Here is an 18,010-nt window from a genome sequence, read left to right as displayed (position 1 = left end):
CCCTCCTTCAGCACAGGGCTGCCCCTTGCTGTCTGATGTCCAGAGCCACCTTCACATTGAGCATGGGTTTGGAGATGTCATCACAGAACCACAGCCTGGTTTGGGTGGGAAGGGACCTCAAAGATCATCCAGTTCCAACCCTTTGCCATGGACAGGGACACCTTCCCCTAGCGCAGGTTGTCCAAGGTCCTATCCAAGATCTCCTCCATCACAGAGCCCCATCTGGTGTCTGCAGGAGTTATGAACAGGAACAGGGAGCTTGGGAGACATTTCCAGGCTTTCTTTTTTTCCAGCAGAAGAGGCTGAAGGAGCTGATGTGGGACACTGGAACCCCAGGCAAAGCCTGATTCCAGCTCCTCCAGCCTGGCTGGGCTCCCACCAGTGCCTGGGGCTGGGCCTGGGCTTCAGAAGCAGCAGCCCAAGGCAGGAGGAGGTGGAGGGTGATGGAGCCTGACAGCAAGTGAGGCCAATGATGATGGAGGAGAGATCCTGGGGGGAGCAGCAGTGCCTGGCTGGGCGTGTTGGGAGCTGCTGGGGCCAGGCAGGCTGCCAGGGCAGAGACTGCTGCAGGCTGGCTGAGGGGGGAAATGTCTGTGCTGGGTGTTGTGGTGGGAGGGTCTTTGGCATCCAATGCCTGCAGGAGCTCTCCCAGTGACAAATGCCTGAGGGCCCTGGAGTCTGGTAACAGCTGGACTGGATGATCTTTAAGGTCTTCTCCAACCTAAACAATTCCATGAGTCTGTGTAGCAATTTTTCTTCTGGCTGGGCTGATGGCTCTGGTTTGGGGATGCTGGAAACCAGCTCAGGGGCAGGATGGCTGTCCCCATTCCCCCCACCACCACCTGGGGATCCAGCAGCAGTGGGAAACCCTCAAACCTCACCTTCCCCTTGGGCAGCCACCTCTGCTCCTTGGTCCTTGCTGCTTCTGGCCCCTCCAGGTGGGATTTATCCTGCTGGGGGCAGAGCAGGCAGTACCCCAGTTCCTTTGGGGTTACTGGGGATGGGATGGGCTGTGCCCCTGTGTGCAGGGGGGATATAGGAGGTGGTGAGGGAATGAAGCAGCATGTGGTCCTGCAGGGCTTTGGGGGCTGTGCACTTGAAGCCTGTTCCTTGCTTGCACTGGGGAGGAGCTGGGGCAGGTCCTGGAGCACTCTGAGGATGTCCCACAGTGATGCAGGCTCTGCCTGGGCAGGGAAGGGGCCAGCATGGCTGAGGCTCAGCTGGCCTCAGGGCTGGAAACTGTCCCCTCTGTCATTGTCAGCGGTGTGCTCTGTGCCCTGGGTGCAGGGGGAGCCAAGGCTCCGTGGTCAGCCTCTCCTGCCCTCACCCATCGCTGGCACATCTTCAGAGTGCTGCAGGTTCTCTCTGGCCGTGCCCTGCCTGGGCCACTGCCTCTGCTCACTGTCCCTGGCTGGTGCCAGGGTGGCTCTTGGTGGCTAGGGCCAGCGAACAGAGGATTGGGGGTGGGAGGGGTGAAGGTTGCAACAAGTTGCTTTTATCAGGATGACTCTAGGAAAGATTAGCCAGGGAGAGATAAGCTTGCAATGCCCTGCCATCATTAGTAAGCAGTAGTGGGCATTACGATTAGCTCAGACAATAGCAGCGGGTGGGGAGGGGGCAGCTGGTCAGAGCCCAGGAACCACCCGGGGGTGCTGAGCTGCAGCCAAAGCAAAAAGGCCAAAAAGGAGGAAAACTCCCCCGGGTTGCAGGAGATGGGAAGAGGGAGCGTGCTGAGGAGCCGCTGGCCTGCGGGCACCCCCTGGATCGGGCACCGGAGGCGCCCAGCTGCAGCCTTTCCGTGTGGGACTCGGTGACGCGACCCTGTCCCCGCCTGCTCCCGGCCATGCTCGGGGCCCGGCTCCTGCCGCCCCCCGCCTGCTGCCGGCCTCCTCTCGCCCTCCCGGCCGGGCTTTTGCCGGCAGAAGGTCTGCAGAGGGATTATATTTAGAAGAAAAGGAAGAGAGGTGGTGATAAGGAGGCCTCCCTGTTATCTCCCTGCGTGCCAAGCCCGGCTGGGACCTGCTCCCAGCTCCCGCGTTTGGGACTTGGGAAATGGTTTGGGAAGAAGCTGCTGGAGGCAGGCAGGAGGGAGCGGAGAGAACAGCCTGGCATTGTCCCTCCCGTGCCCGGTGCAATTAACTGGAAAACAAGAAGAGGGGAAAACAAGCCAAGAGGCTGCTGGCAGGGCAGTGCCCAGCGCCGTGGGGTGAGCCTGTGCCTGCACCCTGCTCTGCGCCCTGCGCCGCGCCGCTCGCTTGGCTGCCGGGAGGGAGCAGCTCTGCCCTGCCTGGCTGGGAGCTTTCTGAGCAGCTTGGGACCGTGGAGGATTTCGCTGGCAGCCCGAGGAGCAGGGCACAGCAGGCGGCGGTGGGTCCGGCGGCCATGGCCCGGAGGAGAGCCGGGGGCCGGTGCCCGCGCCGGGGGTGACAGGGTAGGAAGTGGCGCGGTGGGAGGAGCTGCGGGCAAGAAGTCACCCGGAGGAGTCCCCCAGCCACTCGGGCAGAGGCTGCTGAACGGCTGGTGCCCCTTGCAGAAGACCCTTCCTCCGGAATTGGCAGAAGGGTCACCCCAGGAGGCCTTTCCCCACCGCTGTGCCAGGAGCTGGCGCTGCCCATCCCGGGCGATGGAGAGGAGACCTCTGCCCGGGGACAGGAGGCGGCTCAGCGCCTGCCTGGTGTGCCGGATGTGCTGCATCGGTTAGTACCAGCTCTGCCCAGCACCCACCCTGCCCCCGGGGGTGGCTCCAGCTTTGCCCACCCCCGGCGAGTGCCGCGGTTGGGAAGGGACCTGGCGCCGCCGCTCTGCGTGGGTCGGGGCGAGGGAAGGTCCCCGCGGAACACGTGGGGGTGGCACAGCTGCGGGCGGCGGCCGGCGGTGCCAGGCGGCTGCTCCGTGCCCGGGCTGCATCGGCCTGGCAAAGCTGTGCCGAGGCCACAGCCTGGCGGGGTGGGGAGCTCGGGTGGCTGTGGCTCAGCCGAGGAGGGGTTGGTGGCCCCCGGTTCCGTGCCTTGGCCTGGGGCCGGAGCGGGGCGCAGGGAGGGGACCTGCTGCTGGCCTTGCCGCCTGTGCTGCTGCTTTCGGATGGGGGAAGCTGCGGGGAGGAGGAGGAGGAGGAAGGATGTGAGATGGTGCTTTCAAATCTGCACGGGTTGAGGCATGGGGAGGTTCTCCTGAGGGCTTGGCCGCTGCAGGTCCCCCTCCCAGGGACTCCTTGCTCAGCCTGGGAAGGCAGCTGTGGGGCAGTCTGGGCAGGACATGCAGCCTGGGCTGGGAGGCGTTGGGTTTGCCAGATCGAGAGGTGCTGCTGCCCACAGCTGGTGGGTTGTGATGTCTAAGGGGTGTCCTGGGAGGGTGTCCTGGGGTAGGACTCATCCTTTCCCATCCTGCCCCAGAACCCCCTGGGCTGGATGTGAGGCAGTGCTTGGTCGCTATGGCTCACGTGGGTTGGAGTTGAGGCACTCAGGAGATGCCATTTGGCACAGGGTTGACTTGAGCCCTCCTTCCTGCCTGGATATGGGGAAGTAGGGACTGAGTGGGACCCCCTTGCCCCCCACAGGACCCTCCAGTGGTGTGGTGCCACCCCATGCCCTCTCCTTTCACCTTATTTGTGTTTCATATATCATTTTTTGTGCCTAGAGCAACCTGCCAGCAGCTCCCCCAGTCCCACATCCCTGCTTGGCATCACCACAAGTCTCCCATCCCATCCCCCCTCAGTGGGTTCCCTAGGGACTGGGACCCCCTGGCACCCCCTGGGGATGACATCCACGTCGTATCCCGCCAGCATTCCAAGTTCCCAGGCAAGGGCAGCTGAGCTGTGGGACAGAAATAAACCTTCAATCCTGACAATCCAATGAACCAAAAATACAGCAGCAGAATAAGCTGCTAATTGCACAGGCTGCTGGTGCCCAGCACAGGCTTGGCATGGGACATCTGTAGGGCTTATATAATGTGTTCAAACCTTCCTGGAGCAGGCAGAGGAGGGGGGACACCCTCCCAAAACAAGGAGTGGGGGTGTTGAGCAAACCTCACCTCCCTGCACTGTATCCAGGAGGCACAGAGGGGACCAGAGAAGAGCCCACAGAGGGAGCTTCTCCACGACTGTAACAGCTTTAGAGGAGATATCAGGAAGAAGTTCTTCACTGTGAGGGTGGTAGGACACAGGAATGGGTTGCCCAGAGCAGCTGTGCATGCCTCATCCATGGAAGTGTTTTAAGACCAGGCTGGATGAGGTTCTGACCAACCTGGGGTGTCCCTGTTCAGGGCAAGGGGTTGGAACTGGATGATCTTTAAGGTCAGGTCCCTTCCTGCTCCAGCCAGTCTGTCACCCCATGACCCCGTTTTGGGGGCTCAAGTTGTCACTGCCAGCTGCAGCCATGACTCATCCCAGTCCCCCACACTGCTTTTAAGTTCAATACTACCATCCCTCCCTCCCCCCCCCCCCCCCCCCAAAACCAAAAAGGAAGAGCAGGGAGTTTTGTTCTGGCTGTGGGGCTGCTTCCACCTCCCAGCCCCATGCAGGGCCCCAACCTGCACCAGCCCTTGAATAAGCAGCTTCTGTTCTGCTGCTTGGCTGTAGGATGGGTCCAGTGGTCCTGGCACTTGCTGGTGGTTCCTCTTTGTCTCCTCTGTTCATTTCAAAGTCATTTGGAGTTTCTGCATGAGAGGCACTGACCCAGAGCTGCTTTGGTCTTCTTTTGGCAGATGAACGGGACAGAGTCCAAAAGAAAACCTTCACTAAATGGGTCAACAAACACTTGATGAAGGTAAGAGCCCCACAGTTGGTGATGGAGCTGCTCCAGCTGTCCTGCCTCAGGACAGGCAGACAAGTGCCTTCTCCCCCCTCCTGTTTTAACATGTTTCTCAATGTGGTTCTGTACCTGGGGAGTTTTTCTGTTGCTGGGGGGGATGTGTCTGTCCCCAGGAGATGGTAGCAGAGGGAATGTGCTGGTGCCTTTGGAGGGCACTGTGGCATCACCATCCTTGCATTTGCCTCCTCAGCTCTTGACACTGAGCTTTCTGCATCCTCCTCCATGGGGGCTGGGGGCAGCTGGGATGATGGAGAGGATCCCAGTGTGGGGCTGCTCCCTCCTTGTGCCCCCCCTCCCCCAGGGCAAAAGGAGCTTTGGAGGCCTTTTGGGGGCTCTCCTCATGGAGAGGAGCCCCACAGTGTGCCAGGGGAGATGGTTTGTGGTAGCTGAGTAAGATTCACATTGCATCACAAGCTGGCTCCTCCTCCTCTTGCTAGATGCCAGGGTGGGGGGGTTCTAATTAATTCTTCATTTGCTAAAGGGAAAAAGAAGGAGGAAGAAAAAGAAGTTGTTTGGACAGGAGGTGTCACAGAACAGCTGTTTCCCTGCCAGCTTTGCAAACCTCCTTTAACAAAGGAGGAGGAGGGAAAAAAAAACAAACCCAAACCAGCAGAAGCCTTGAGGCTGCTGAAGGAAAACATCTGGGGATTTGCAGCCCAGTCCAAGCCCTGGCCAGGCTCTGGGGCAAGAGCAGGGCCAGGGTTTGTGTGTGGTCACCCTGCTCTCACAGCCCCACAGGGACCTGCTCTGCTCCCAGATGGCAGCAAGTGCTGTGGTTTGGGATGCTCTAGGGTGGTGTAAACGATTCTCAGGCCTGAGCTCCTCTTTCTGCAGAGCTCTGGGGCTGTCTGGAGTCCAAAAGGGTTTCACAGTTTGGTTTGGGGAGGAAAACTGGCAGCAGGTTCTGCCAGGTCTTTTGGGATAGAGGAAGCTGCTTTTCCTTAGTGATGGTTCTGGATGGCTCCTTGGTCCTTGCTGCTTCTGGCCCCTCCATGGGGGAGGCCCTCTGCTGAGGGCAGAGCAGGCAGTGCCCCAGTTCCTTTGGGGTTACTGGGAATGGGATGGGCTGTGCCCCTGTGTGCAGGGGGGGATAGGAGGTGGTGAGGGAATGAAGCAGCATGCATGGTACTGCAGGGCTTTGGGGGCTGTGCAGTTGAAGCCTGTCCCTTGCTTGCACTGGGGAGGAGCTGGGGCAGGTCCTGGAGCACTCTGAGGATGTCCCACAGTGATGCAGGCTCTGCCTGGGATCCAGGGAAGGGGCCAGCATGGCTGTGGCTCAGCTGGTCTCAGGCTGGGGGGTTGCTTGCCTCCTCTAGGTTTTCAGCTCTGGATGGGTGGAAATGGGATGGGAGGGAGATGTCTGCTTGCAGGCAGCACTGTGCAGCCCTGCAGCCAGCACAGGAGGCTGAGGGGGATCCAATGAGCCAAAGTTTCTCCCCTCCCCACCTCTCCCCAGGTGCGGAAGCACATCAACGACCTCTACGAAGACCTCCGAGATGGCCACAACCTCATCTCCCTCCTGGAGGTGCTGTCAGGGGTGAAGCTGGTAAGTGCTCCAGGCTGGGCAGTGATGCTGCTGTGTCTGCCCCCCAGCCCAAACTCCTAGCCCCCTCTGTCCTCCTCCCTGCTCCCCTCTGCTGCCAGCCATCAGCTGTTGTTTCTCATGCCATGGGTTTGTTCTCAGGTGTCTGTTGTCATTTCTTTATTACCATTATTGCTTCTCCTTGTTGTGGCTTTTATTTGATTTATTTCCTCTCAAAGCCCTGTTCTCCAGGCTGGTCTCTTGGATACCACCAAAACATGTGATTAAAGCCTGCTGGTTCTCATGGTCCCCTAGGCAGAGCCCTCTTCTTGAAGGCTGCCAGAGAATCACACAGTGATAGGGGCTGGAAGGGACCCCTGGAGATCACAGAACCATTAAGGTTGGAAAAGACCCCCAAGATCTGGTCCAACCTTCTACCCAGCACCCCCATGACCACTAGAGCCACATCTACTCATTGTTTTGTGAACACCTCTCCCTGGGCAGCCTGTTCCAGTCCCTGACCACTCCTGCAGGAAAGGAACTCTTCCTAGCCTCCAACCTCACCCTCCCCTGGCACAGCTTGAGGCTAGAGGCCATTCCCTCTTGTCCTGTCACTTGGGAGAAGTAGATCATCAGGTCCAAGCCCCTGCCAGAGCAGGTTGCACAGGATGGGTTTGGGATGGCTGCAGAGATGGAGCCCCCAGCACCTCTCTGGGCACTTGCCTTCACCTTCTAGGCCTGGCTCCTTAATTCAAACAAGAGCTCAGAGTGGCTGTGGCCAAAATGGGTCCTGTGCTCCTGTGCCCCAGAGTTTAGCACAGGTTTGAGATTCCTGTTCCCTTCCTGGCTCCTGCCCAAGCTGGGTTTGGGGCAGTTGGTGGCATGCAAACCTCTTCCTGCACCCTGGGCATCACAGAATCATTGTGGTTGGCAAAGCCCTGCGAGATGCCCCACTCCAGCCATTCCCTAGCTGTGCCAAGGCTGGTGCTAAACCCTGGCCCTCAGCACCACAAGCATTACAGAGTCCCCCTCCTTCCTCTTTCCTCCTCCTTCTCAGACTTGACACATTCACTCAGCTCTGGGAAGATCCCAGTTGCTGTCACAGGGTAGCACAGCAGGAATTATTTTAGCACTCCCCTAAAATAGGATCTGGGCAAAGGCCTCCCAGCTTTACCTCCCTTCCCCTCTGGAGATGCCAGCTCAGGTTTTCTTTGTGGGGGCTGAAAACTTGGATCAAGCTACTTGTGATCCAGGCAGCTGCCGTCTCTTTGGCTTCCAAAGCCAGGGGGAAATCCCTGTGCTGGAGCCCAGAGACTCATAGATCCACAGAATGGTTTTGAGTTGGAAGGGACCTCAGAGACCATCCCCTGCCACCCCCCCTGCCCTGGGCCAGGATCCCTTCCCCTGGCGCAGGCTGCTCCAGGCTCCAGCTGCCTTCCTCCTCCTCCTCCTCCTCTCTCTCTTGGTTTTTTTTTTTCCTTTGACCTGGGTCTTGCATTTTTGGTTTCCACTCTGTCTCCCTGTTGTGTCACCCTCCTGTCACCACTGTCCCTCCCATCCCCGTTAGCCAGTCGAGCCTCCAGCTCAGAGGAGCCTCCGCCTGGTGAGAGCACCGGCCTGGTGCCGCGCGAGCAGCGAGGAGCGGGAGGAGGAAGATGATGATGATGAAGAAGTAGGTTGAGCCTGGCCCGGCCACAGCCTTGTCCCTGGTGGCCACTGGAGTGCCGACAGATAGTCCAGAGCAGCCCAGCGCCGCTGGCAGCTGCCACCCGCCCTTCTCCGTGGTCTGAGCCGGGTGAAAACCCACCCGAGGCGGTGACCCCGAGCCGGGGGTCTGCGGAGGGGAGGCCGCAAGAGCGGAGAGCCAGCAGAGAGCTCATTCCTGGGCTGTGCTCCCCCCAGCTGGACCATCTGGGCGTGCACTGCAGTGCCAGCCAGCAGCCAGGGCACGCCACCCACCTGCTGTGCCAGCATGGGGACCCTCCACGGGGCGGGAGGGGACAGGGACGGATCCTGCACGCTGCTCCCGTGGGGGCTGCTGCTCACCTTGCACTGCATGGACAGGCTCTGGGCACAGGCACCTTCTGGGGGGGCTGGTGACACTGTGGGGGCTGGGGTGTGACCAGCAGCCTCCTGCATGTCAGGGTTACCCCAGCTGAGGGTTACCCTGAAGGGGCTGGGCCCCAAAACCTTGCTCAGGTGTCAGAGGAGCTGTGTTTGCCTGGGGCTCTGGGTGAGCCTCCCCTTGAGCAAGGTCTCAGCTCCTACCTGGAGCAGTGCAGGAGGAGCTGGGGCTCTCCTGAGCCCTGGAGCTCTTCCCCTTGCAGGGGCAGCTCTTCCCTATCAAAGTGGGGAAGGAAGGTGGCTCAGAGTACTTCGGGTGTCCTAGCAGTTAATAGCATCCTGGTGATGCCTTCTGTTGAGGTTAGGATCAGGACTTGAGTGTTGATCCTCCTCCTGATTCAAAGCAGACCCAGCATCCAGACCCTTCCCCTGGGCAGAGCTCAGCCTCTGGGTACCTCAGAATGTGCCCCTCCTGCAGCAGCCACGATGAGCACAGCCCTGGCATCTCATTGCCCTCTTCTCCAAGGGTTCAGAGATGGTTTCTGGAGCTGCAGTCCCATGCCAGAGGAGCTGAGCCAGCTCTGCAGGGGCTGACAATGAGGTTGGAGTTTCTCTGCCGTCAGTGGGGACCTGCAGCCAGTCCCTGCCTGTGTCCCCACATCCTGGCATGGAGCAGACCTCTCTCTGCTTCCACCTGGATGAGATGGATGCTGAACCCACTTGAGTCAGTCCCTCTTTGCTGAGCCCTCTGCACCTTGTCTGGCTGATCAGAGTTGCTTTGGTTGTAAAGGACCTTGAAGATCATCAACCCCCTCGTGGGGTGGGTGAGAGCCTGCCCTGGGATCTTGGAGGCTGAGCCAGGCTGAGCCTGGACACAGGCTCTTGGGGTCTCAGAGGGGCTGAGATCCCAGGGCCTTCCATCAGGATCCTGTGGAGCAGTGATTTGGTTTCCCTCCCGAGCAAGAGGACAGCGCAGGGGCTGCGGAGAGCACAGCGGGGGTCACGCAGCGCCGAGCGCGGGGGGCTGCTGCAGGCAGCTCCAGGGGCACGTGGCGGGGGGCTGTGCATGTGGGGGGCTCCTGCCCTGGGCAGCCTGACCTGAGCTTGACCTGAAGCTGCCACCTCTGCCTTGCAGCCGCGGGAGAAGGGTCGGATGCGCTTCCACCGGCTGCAGAACGTGCAGATCGCTCTGGACTTCCTCAAGCAGCGGCAGGTGAGGGCTGAGCTGGGCTCCTCCGGGGGCAGGGCTGCCTCAGTCCTGCTTCCTTCTCCTGGGCAGGGCTTGGGAAGGGGAGAATCATGGAATCATTAAGATTGGAAAAGGCCTCTTAAGATCATCAAGCCCAACCAGCAGCCCAGCACCACCATGGCCCCAGGTGCCATGGCCCCAGGTTTCTTGAGCACCTCCAGGGATGGAGACTCCACCACCCCCCTGGGCAGCCTGTGCCATGCCTCTTGCAGGAAAGAAATGGTTCCTAATATCCAGCCTAACCCTCCCTTGGTGCAGCTTGAAGCCATTTCCTTTCATCATAGAGGAGTGCTGGGAAGCAGCAGCAGCAGCAGCATCCCAGCTGTGGTGCTCCTGCCTCTGTGGTGCTGGCTGTGGACAGCTGTCAGAGGGCTTTCCCCTGGAGGTGTTGTGCACTCTCAGAGCCACTCAAGCAGCACAAAAAAACAGGATCAAAAGGAGGGGCCAGACTCCAGCTCTGGGAAGGGGTTTGCAAATGTCACTTCTGTGCCCCAAAAGCCTCACTTGGGGCTCCCTGGCTGATCCCAGGGGTTGCTGTGGAACCTCTACCTCCCCACCAGCTCTGGGGTACTAGCATAGCTGGGTGCTTTTTTGTATGGCATCACCCCTCTGGATGGCAGCAAGGGCATCTTGTCCCCCTGGGCTCCATCACCCTTCAGCTTTTGGGGGACACCACCAGATTTGTGGGAGGTGCTGGCCTCACAGTGCTTGTGCAGCTGGCAGGGAGCAGGCATCTCCCACCCCTCCCAGGGCAGATCCTTCCTGGAGCAGTGGGATGCATCCCAAGACTTGTTGAGTGTGCAGGTGAAAGCCCTGCAGCCCCAGGGCCAGGTGTCCTGTTCTACCTGCTGGGTCAGGCCTCCTCACCATGGTGCCCCCAGGTAATGCTGAGAGGATGATGAATTGTACCACTTCATGCTGAAGCAGAAACCTTTCCCCCCCTGCTGGCCTCAGGGCACTGAATCAATCTGAGCCTGTGGCCCACTCCAGGGAGGCTGAGCCAGTTCCAGCCCCCCCTTCTCCCCCATAACCCCTTGATAGAGACATTTTGCCAGGGGCTCTTGGGAGCTTGTTTCTCTGGCTGCATGAAGCAGCTTTTCCCTTTGAAGCCTGGTGACATGGTGGCAGCTGCTCTGCTGGGATGTCTCACCTCACACACTCCTGCTAGAGACTGCTCATGGGGTCCTGTTGAGTGCTGGGGAGCAGGGAGTGCAGGAGAAGAGTCCAAACCAGGTGGCAGCTCCTGGGAAGGGGGCTGGAAGGAGAGCAGGGCAGCCCCAATCTGCTTTGCATCTGGCCAGGATCACAGAGTGGCAGAATGGGAGGGGCTGGAAGGGACCTCTGGAGATCACCCAGTCCAACCCCCCTGCCAGAGCAGGGTCACCCCAGGGCAGGTCACACAGGAACACATCCAGGTGGGTCTTGAAAGTCTCCAGAGGAGACTCCACAACCTCTCTGGGCAGCCTGCTCCAGGGCTCCAGCACTCTCATACCAAAGCTTCTCCTCATGTTCAGATGGAACCTCCTGGGTTCCAGTTTGTGCCCACTGCCCTTTGTGCTGTCACTGGGCACTGCTGGAAGGAGTCTGGCCTCATCCTCTTGCCCCTTCTCCTTTAGCTGATGCTGAGCATTGCTCAGATCCCCTCTGGGGCTGCTCTTCTCCAGGCTCCACACCCCCAGGGCTCTCAGCCTGTCCCCCTCACAGAGCTGCTCCAGGCCCCTCAGCATCCTCAGAGCCTCCCCTGAATTCTCTCTGCAGCAATTTTATGTCTTGAACTGGGGATGCCAGAAGGAGACACAATGCTCCAGATGTCCAGAGTGCTTGGGGTGACCTTGGGGACAGCTTGGTGGGGGACAGTGGCTGGCTGTGGGTGAAGCTGGTGGGGAGCTCTGACCCTGTTGCTTCTCTTGCAGGTGAAGCTGGTGAACATCCGCAACGATGACATCACAGATGGCAACCCCAAGCTCACCCTGGGGCTCATCTGGACCATCATCCTCCACTTCCAGGTAGGTGGTGAGCTTCTGGCTGAAGGGCACGGGGTGGGCAGCAGGAGTCTCCAAGGGGTGCTGGCATCTGGCTCTCCGCACATCTCGTGGCGGTGCCAGCAGGCAGCTGTGCTCAGGAGGGTCAGCAGTGGGGTGGAGACCAGTGCCAGGGAACAGCAACTCCCTGTCCTCATCCTTTACTTAAGTCATTAATGATGGGCTCTGTGTGGGGGCCTCCTGCTTGCCACTGAGGTTGGTGGTGGTGGCTGGTTGCTCTGATGAAGTCTCTGGAGGAGAAGGGCAGATTGAGACTGGAGATGAGGAAGAAATTCTTGCCAGTGAGGCTGGGGAGACTCTGGCACAGGCTGCCCAGGGAGGCTGTGGCTGCCTCCTCCCTGGAGGTGTTCAAGGCAAGGTTGGATGAGGCCTTGAGCAGCCTGGGCTGGTGGGAGGGGTCCCTGCCCATGGCAGGGGGTTTGGAACTGGAGGATCTTAAGATCCCTTCCAACCCAAAGCATTCTGTGAATCTGTGAAATGTGGAAGGGGCCACAGGCTGAGCTCCCACCCATGTGGGGCTGTTATCCTGAGGTGCTCCTGGCCCTTTGGGTGCTCACTGCAGCCATGGGATCTTTTGTTGGGATGGAGAATGTCAGCTGCATGACAGCAGCTCAGGACAGGGATGTGAGGAGCTGTGGTGCTGGAGAACCCCCTGAGGACCATCTCCAGCCCTGGTGTGCTGTAGATGCTGGTGTGAAACAGTGTCTGGGGTCTTTAACAGCCTCAGGTCATCCTGTTGTAGCTTTGATGCCCTCAGGGGGGTGACATGTGGACCTTCATGCCACATGTGGGGCTCTGCTGAGCAGTGCTGCTGTCAGCAGCTCCTTGCTGATGTGACATTGGCTCCAGGGCCGTCTCCAGCGTGGGACTGAGCCCATGGGAGCTGCCATGTCCTGGCTCCCTGCCCTGTGGCAATGTCAGGGGTTGGAAGGGACCTCTGGAGATCATCTGCTCCAACCCCCCTGCCAGAGCAGGTTGCACAGTCCAGGTGGGTTTGGAATGACTCCGGAGATGGAGACTCCACCACCTCTCTGGGCAGCCTGCTCCAGGGCTCTGCTACCCTCAGAGTGAAGAAATTCCTCCTTATAGCCCTGCTGGCATCTTCCAGAGGTGACCAGCACTGGCTTGAGGCCTTGTTAAGGAAGATTTTCTTTTAGAGGATGAGTGGACAGTGCCTCTGGGAGAGGTTTTGAGGAAAGCTTGGGGTTAAGTGGGGCTTAGGGCTGCTGCTGAAGTGCTTTGGCCGTGTTTTGGCTTTGGAAGCAGCTGAGGTCGAGCAGGGTCTGAATGCTGATGAGTCATCATCCCCAGCGGGGCCCTGCCTGGTGGCATCCTGTCCTTGCTGTCCTCCAGGGTGGCCCTGCCCTGGTGCATCCTCTGCTGCAGGAGACCAGGGCGGGGGGGGATTGGGAGGTGCTGATGGTTCCTGCCCAGCTGGGGGGGGCACTGTCACCCTGCTGGCTGTGGGGGACGTGGCAGGTGAGGAGTGGCCCTGGGGGGCTGGGCTGGTGCCGAGGAGCCTGCGTGTCCCACCCCTGCCTGCACTAACAGGATTTTTTCTGGGGTTGTAGCTCCATTGTCAACCTCTTAATCTCCAGTGTCCCAGTGCTGCTGCCCCGGGGGCAGGCAGCTGGGAGAGCCCTGTGGGGAGAGCTTTGGGATGGGCTGGTGCTGGTGTGGAGCCTGGGCACTGCCAGCTCTGCAGGGAGCTGGAGTGGTGAAGGTGAGGGGGCTGCTCCCCGTGTCCTGGAAGCTCTTGGGGTCTCTTTATCATCTCCTGGGTTGCTCTTTGTTGTTTCTCCCCTCCCAGCCCTGCTCACTGGAGCTTGGTTCAATCCTCCCCCATCTTTGTGCCCCCTACTCCCCTTTTTATGCCCCACCACATTTTTGGTTCAATCCCCCCCTTCTTTATGCCCTCTGCCCCCCATTTTCTGCCTCACCCCACTTTCAGTTCAATCCCCTCCCATCTGTGTACCCCCTGCCCCCCATTTTCTGCCCCACCCCAGTTCCAGCGTGTGGTGCCCAGCTCTGGTCCCTCGGAGCAGAGCCAGGATGCTGCCTGCTCCTCACGCCCCTGCCCTTGGCAGCACCTGGGGCAGGAGCTGCAGGAAAGGGGCATGGCACGGGGGCAGACTGGGACAAACTGGGATGGGGAGCGTCAGTGCTGCCGTAGCCTGCTAGGACCCCACAGCTGCAGCTCCCTGGAGCGATCCCAGGTCCTTCCAGCTGCCCTTTGAGCTGCTCCCGAGCCGGGCGAGCCCGGCAGGGGGGTGGGCACAGGGACCCAGCCCCTCGGGGCTCCGGGGATTAGGAATTAAGGATCAAACGGGAGAGACCCCGCTGCGGGGAGCCGGCAGCTCCCTGCTCATGCAGGGCTGCTCTGACTCCTCCCTGCTTGTGGATATTTATATATATATTTCCTCTCCCGTTTCTTTCCCACCCCTTTTTTCCCTTTATGCTACCTTTTGCCAACCTTCCTCGGCTGTAGTGGATTTTTTTTTCCTTCTTTTCTTTTATATCCCCCTCTCTCCTTTTCCCCTCCCAGCTCCATCCCTGCTCCCTGTTTGTGTTGGCGAGGGCCGTGCTCCAATTACCTCATATTTGGAGAGAAGGACGCCGCAGCCAATCCCCTTTCCCTCTGCTTTTAGGTCAAGTGATTTCTGAACTGCAGTGAGATGCTTTGAATTTGTCTTCTCGCAGCTCCCAGGCTGTAAGATGGCTGTCTGGAACCGCGGCAGCGGCGGCGGCAGGGTTGGTGGGAGGGAACGGCAGCGACGATGATGGTGATGATGATGATGAGGAGGGGTAGTCCGCGGCACGGTGTAGGGCGTGCGTTGTGGAGCCCATGAAGCCCAGCTCGGGATTGATTCGGGAGCTGGCGACTCGCTTAGCTGCCTTCCTGCTGGCGGTGAGGAGGAGGAGGAGGAGGAGGAGGAGATGGGGAATTCTCTGGGCTGCGTTAAGGAGCAGAAGGAAAAAGCCGCGGGGAAGGCGCCCCTGCCTCCCAAAAAAAGGGTGCGCTTTAAACGGAGGAGGAAAGGCAAGAGCAGAGCCATGCCCGAGGCAGCCCCGCAGGAGGAGCTGCCGGCCCCGGAGGCTGGCGAGGATGAGGAGGCTTCCAAGTCGAAGGCAGCCCCCCAGCAGCAGGGAGGAGAGGAGTCCGGCCGGAGCTGGCAGCGCGGCGCGGAGCCGCCGGCCGCAGCCCTGCAGCCAGGGCTGATCGTGCAGGTGAAGGAAAGCTTCCAGGGCGAGCTGCGGAAAGCTCGCCTGGTGCTGGAGCCGCAGTGGCCGGCTGCGGCCGGGACTTCCCCGGAGGAAGGCACCACCGTCATCGCTCGCTTGCTGGACAACCCGGCCGAGAAGGGCTGCGAGAAGGCGGTGAGCCGCCTGGTGCAGCTGCAGAGGAGCGGCACCGGCAACCGCCGGGCGGTGCTGCTGCCCCTGCCCGAGGGCAGCCACGGCCCCGCCGAGGGGCTCCCGGCCCCGGCCAGCGAGGAGCCAGCGAAGAGCCGGCAGCCAGGGGCTGGCAGCAGCCTGGGTGCCTGGGGAAAAGGAGGCAGCGACGATGCCAGTTCCAGCGCGGCGTGGACCTGCCCCTCCACGGCGGAGCCGGGCACCGTGTCGGAGCTGTCTACGCCGTCCCCCATGGTGGATCAGCTGGAAAACCCCAGCGTGGGGAGAGCCTCAGGACTGCCATCGTCTCGGGCTGGGGAGGGGGATGGACATGGACTGCCGGCCTCCCGCAGCCCGTCCTCCTTCAGCTGGCCCAGTGGTGGCGTGGCCCGGAGCTCCTCGGGGTACAGCAGTGAGCTGGCACGCCGGCCAGCCAGGGCTGCTGCAGCTGGGGGCACCACAGCATCTCCCTTTGAAGGTGGCCACAGGCTCACTGCAGAGGGCCAGGCTTGGAGGGGGAGCTCGGGGACAGCTGGAGGCATGGTCAGTGTCTGTCCCCCTGTTGGGAGCGGGGTGGGGGGTCCTGGTTCAGTGAACCCCAGATCTTGGTGGCCTCTGGGAGTGGTCGTCTTGGTGAGATACAAACTGAGCGTGGGCAGGAGCGCTCTGGGGCAGAAAGCTCCTGAAGCCTTTTCCTCTCTGAGCATCTCCAGCGGGAAAGCAGCATCCCCTGGGAGTAACCCTTCCTGTCCTCAGCTCCTGGCATGGGTGGCCAGAGGGTGGCTGTCACCAGAGCTGCTGGGTGCAGCTGGTGGTCCCATGGGCTCTAGGTACCACTGACACACGCTCATTGTCACTGGTGGCACCTGTGCCCCTGGGGCTGCTGGGTTGGGTATGAGGTTATGGTGTCCCTTTCCCGCTCCCAGGTGGGTGACAGCAGCTGGACATGGAGGTGCAGGGGCTCAGGGGCTCTGAGAGGAAGAGGAGAGGACAATGCTGTGTTTTGGAGCCAGTTGTTGTTGTCTGAAGGTTGCTCTTTGGGGCTGAAGGCTTTGCCAAGCACGTGGCTGGAGGGGCAGGAAAGAGGCTTTGTCCCAGATACCTTTGCTGGACTGGGCTTGGTGTCACAGCCACTACCTGGCCTTCAGCATCCTGCCACCGGTTGCTTGATGCACAAGGTCGATGTTGGAAGGGTTTGGAAGGGCTTGACCCCAAGTCCTGTGAGTTTCCACTCTCTTCTCGCTGGTGCCTCCCTAAATCTTTGTCCTGGCACAGACGTGTGAAGAAAGGAGGGTGGAGCTGGTGCCGCATCCTGCACCTCCCTCAGCGCATCCCTAGGAGGGTCTCCTGCAAGGATGCCCTCAGGGAAGGGTCCAGTGGCTGGAGAAGCCCAGGGCTGTGTGGCTGAGTGCCAAAGAAAGGATTCATCTGAGCTGGGTGCCATGAGGAGCTCCCTGCTGGGCAGCGGGGCTGGAGAGCCCAGGTGGGGCACAGCCGATGGGTGAGCTCAGAGAAGCTTTCGTTCCACTCTTAATTAAGACCTGCTGGGTGATCAATAAGGGAGTGCTGGGCAGGTGGAGGAGGTTTGTGGCTCCCAAGGTGTGGAGGGTCCCATCCTGCTGCTCACCCCAGGGCACTTCCAGCAGGTGCTGGCATCCCCTGAGGGGAAAGCTGGGGCTGGAGGAGTTAAAGGCAGCGGCGGCAGCGGTGTGGCAGCAGCTGACAAAGAGCAGTTTTGTGTGTGCTGAACGTATCAGGCTTGGGGAGAGGGGAGGTGAGCTGCAGCATACCAATGACAGCAGCACCGTGCTGCTGCCGTGCCTCAGCAGCAGCCCTCCCTGCCCTGCTCAGCATCCTCCCTGCCCGCGGCACAGGAGCATAATCCTGCGGCTCCCTGCCCCCTGCTGCAAAGGGATTGCTGGCAGCTGGGCAGTGCCAGCACCCAGCTGGGTGTATCTAGAGGGGGGGATAAAGCCAGCTGGGTGTTTTCAGGGTGGGCAGGGCCGTGGTCCTGGCACGGGCAGGGCTGTACAGGGTCCTGGCACACCTTCTGCCCGCAGTGCCGGGAGGAGGAATCCGGCAGGCAGGCGAACAGCTCAAGTTGTGTTTGCACAGGCACTCCAAGCAGCTCCCATCTCCCCCTTTGTCTGCCCCTTAATTAAGGGGAGGTAATTGTCCTAATTGGGGAGGGGGGGGGTGTGGGGGAGGAGGGAGCCGTGCCAATCAGGAAGACGCTGGCATGCAGGCACACGTGCGCTCCGTCACGTGCCAGTCTGGGCTCTGCAGCCAGTGCTGGGTGTCTGGCTGAGAGGGTTCTGTGCCTGGCACTCCCTTTTGTTGGGGAACTGGGTCACAGCACCTCTGCCAGCAGCACCCCCTGGCACTGGGTGAGGCAGAGCAGGGATGTGACAGCTTTCTGCCCATCCTTCCTTTTCCTCTCAGGATGGAGCTGGTGGCCTCACTCCAAACAGCTCCGAAGCTGGAGGTGGGGAGAGACATCTCTGCCCCACATGCTCTCACCCAGCACCTCCCAGTGCTGCTTCTCCCTTCTCAAGTTGGGATTTTTAAAGCAACTGTCCCCTCTTGGTCCTCCCTTGCTGCCCAGCCATGGGTGCTGCAGGATGGGGGCAACCATCTCTGCATGAGCTCTGGGTGCCTGAGGGTGCAGGGGCTCCTCAGGGTGGGTTTGTGCAGGAGGGGGCAGAAGCATTGCTGCTGGCACAGGGTGGGAAGGGACCCAGCTGGGTTCCCAGCTTGCCAGGGTGTTGCATTCCCAGTGAGGTGTCCCCCAAGCCCTGGCTGAGGTGGGGGGACAGGGACTGGGCTGCTGGTTGCATGGTGCTGCTCTCCACTGTGCTTGCAGATGTGTGGCAGCAGCTGCTCCCAAGAGTGCAGCCTGGGCTGAGGAGCTGCTCCAGTGAGCTGGGTGGTG

At 60.5% G+C, this 18,010-nt stretch overlaps 1 protein-coding gene across 20 annotated transcripts in view; it reads left to right on the top strand.

The window, feature by feature from the left end:
* MACF1 (microtubule actin crosslinking factor 1) overlaps window positions 1-18,010 on the top strand; it is a 186,907-nt gene that overhangs the window by 35,874 nt on the left and 133,023 nt on the right. For 10 of the 20 annotated variants that reach the window (XM_068159203.1, XM_068159192.1, XM_068159197.1 and 7 more), the window contains exon 1: window positions 14,608-15,621. In XM_068159203.1, coding sequence (XP_068015304.1) covers window positions 14,623-15,621 — 999 coding nt within the window. In that variant the 5' untranslated portion in view covers window positions 14,608-14,622. Of the gene's footprint in view, window positions 1-2,466; window positions 2,697-4,701; window positions 4,764-6,264; window positions 6,355-9,529; window positions 9,608-11,556; window positions 11,650-14,607; window positions 15,622-18,010 lie in introns of those variants that run through there. The other 10 variants (XM_068159206.1, XM_068159207.1, XM_068159210.1 and 7 more) reach the window with 2 other exon arrangements.

The sequence above is a fragment of the Melanerpes formicivorus genome, unplaced genomic scaffold (genome assembly GCF_026170545.1).
Source record: "Melanerpes formicivorus ecotype bairdi unplaced genomic scaffold, bMelFor1.0.p_v2 SCAF_45, whole genome shotgun sequence".
Classification (NCBI taxonomy): domain Eukaryota; kingdom Metazoa; phylum Chordata; class Aves; order Piciformes; family Picidae; genus Melanerpes; species Melanerpes formicivorus.
Note: the sequence above shows the minus strand (reverse complement) of the source record. Positions and strands in the feature narration are given on the sequence as shown.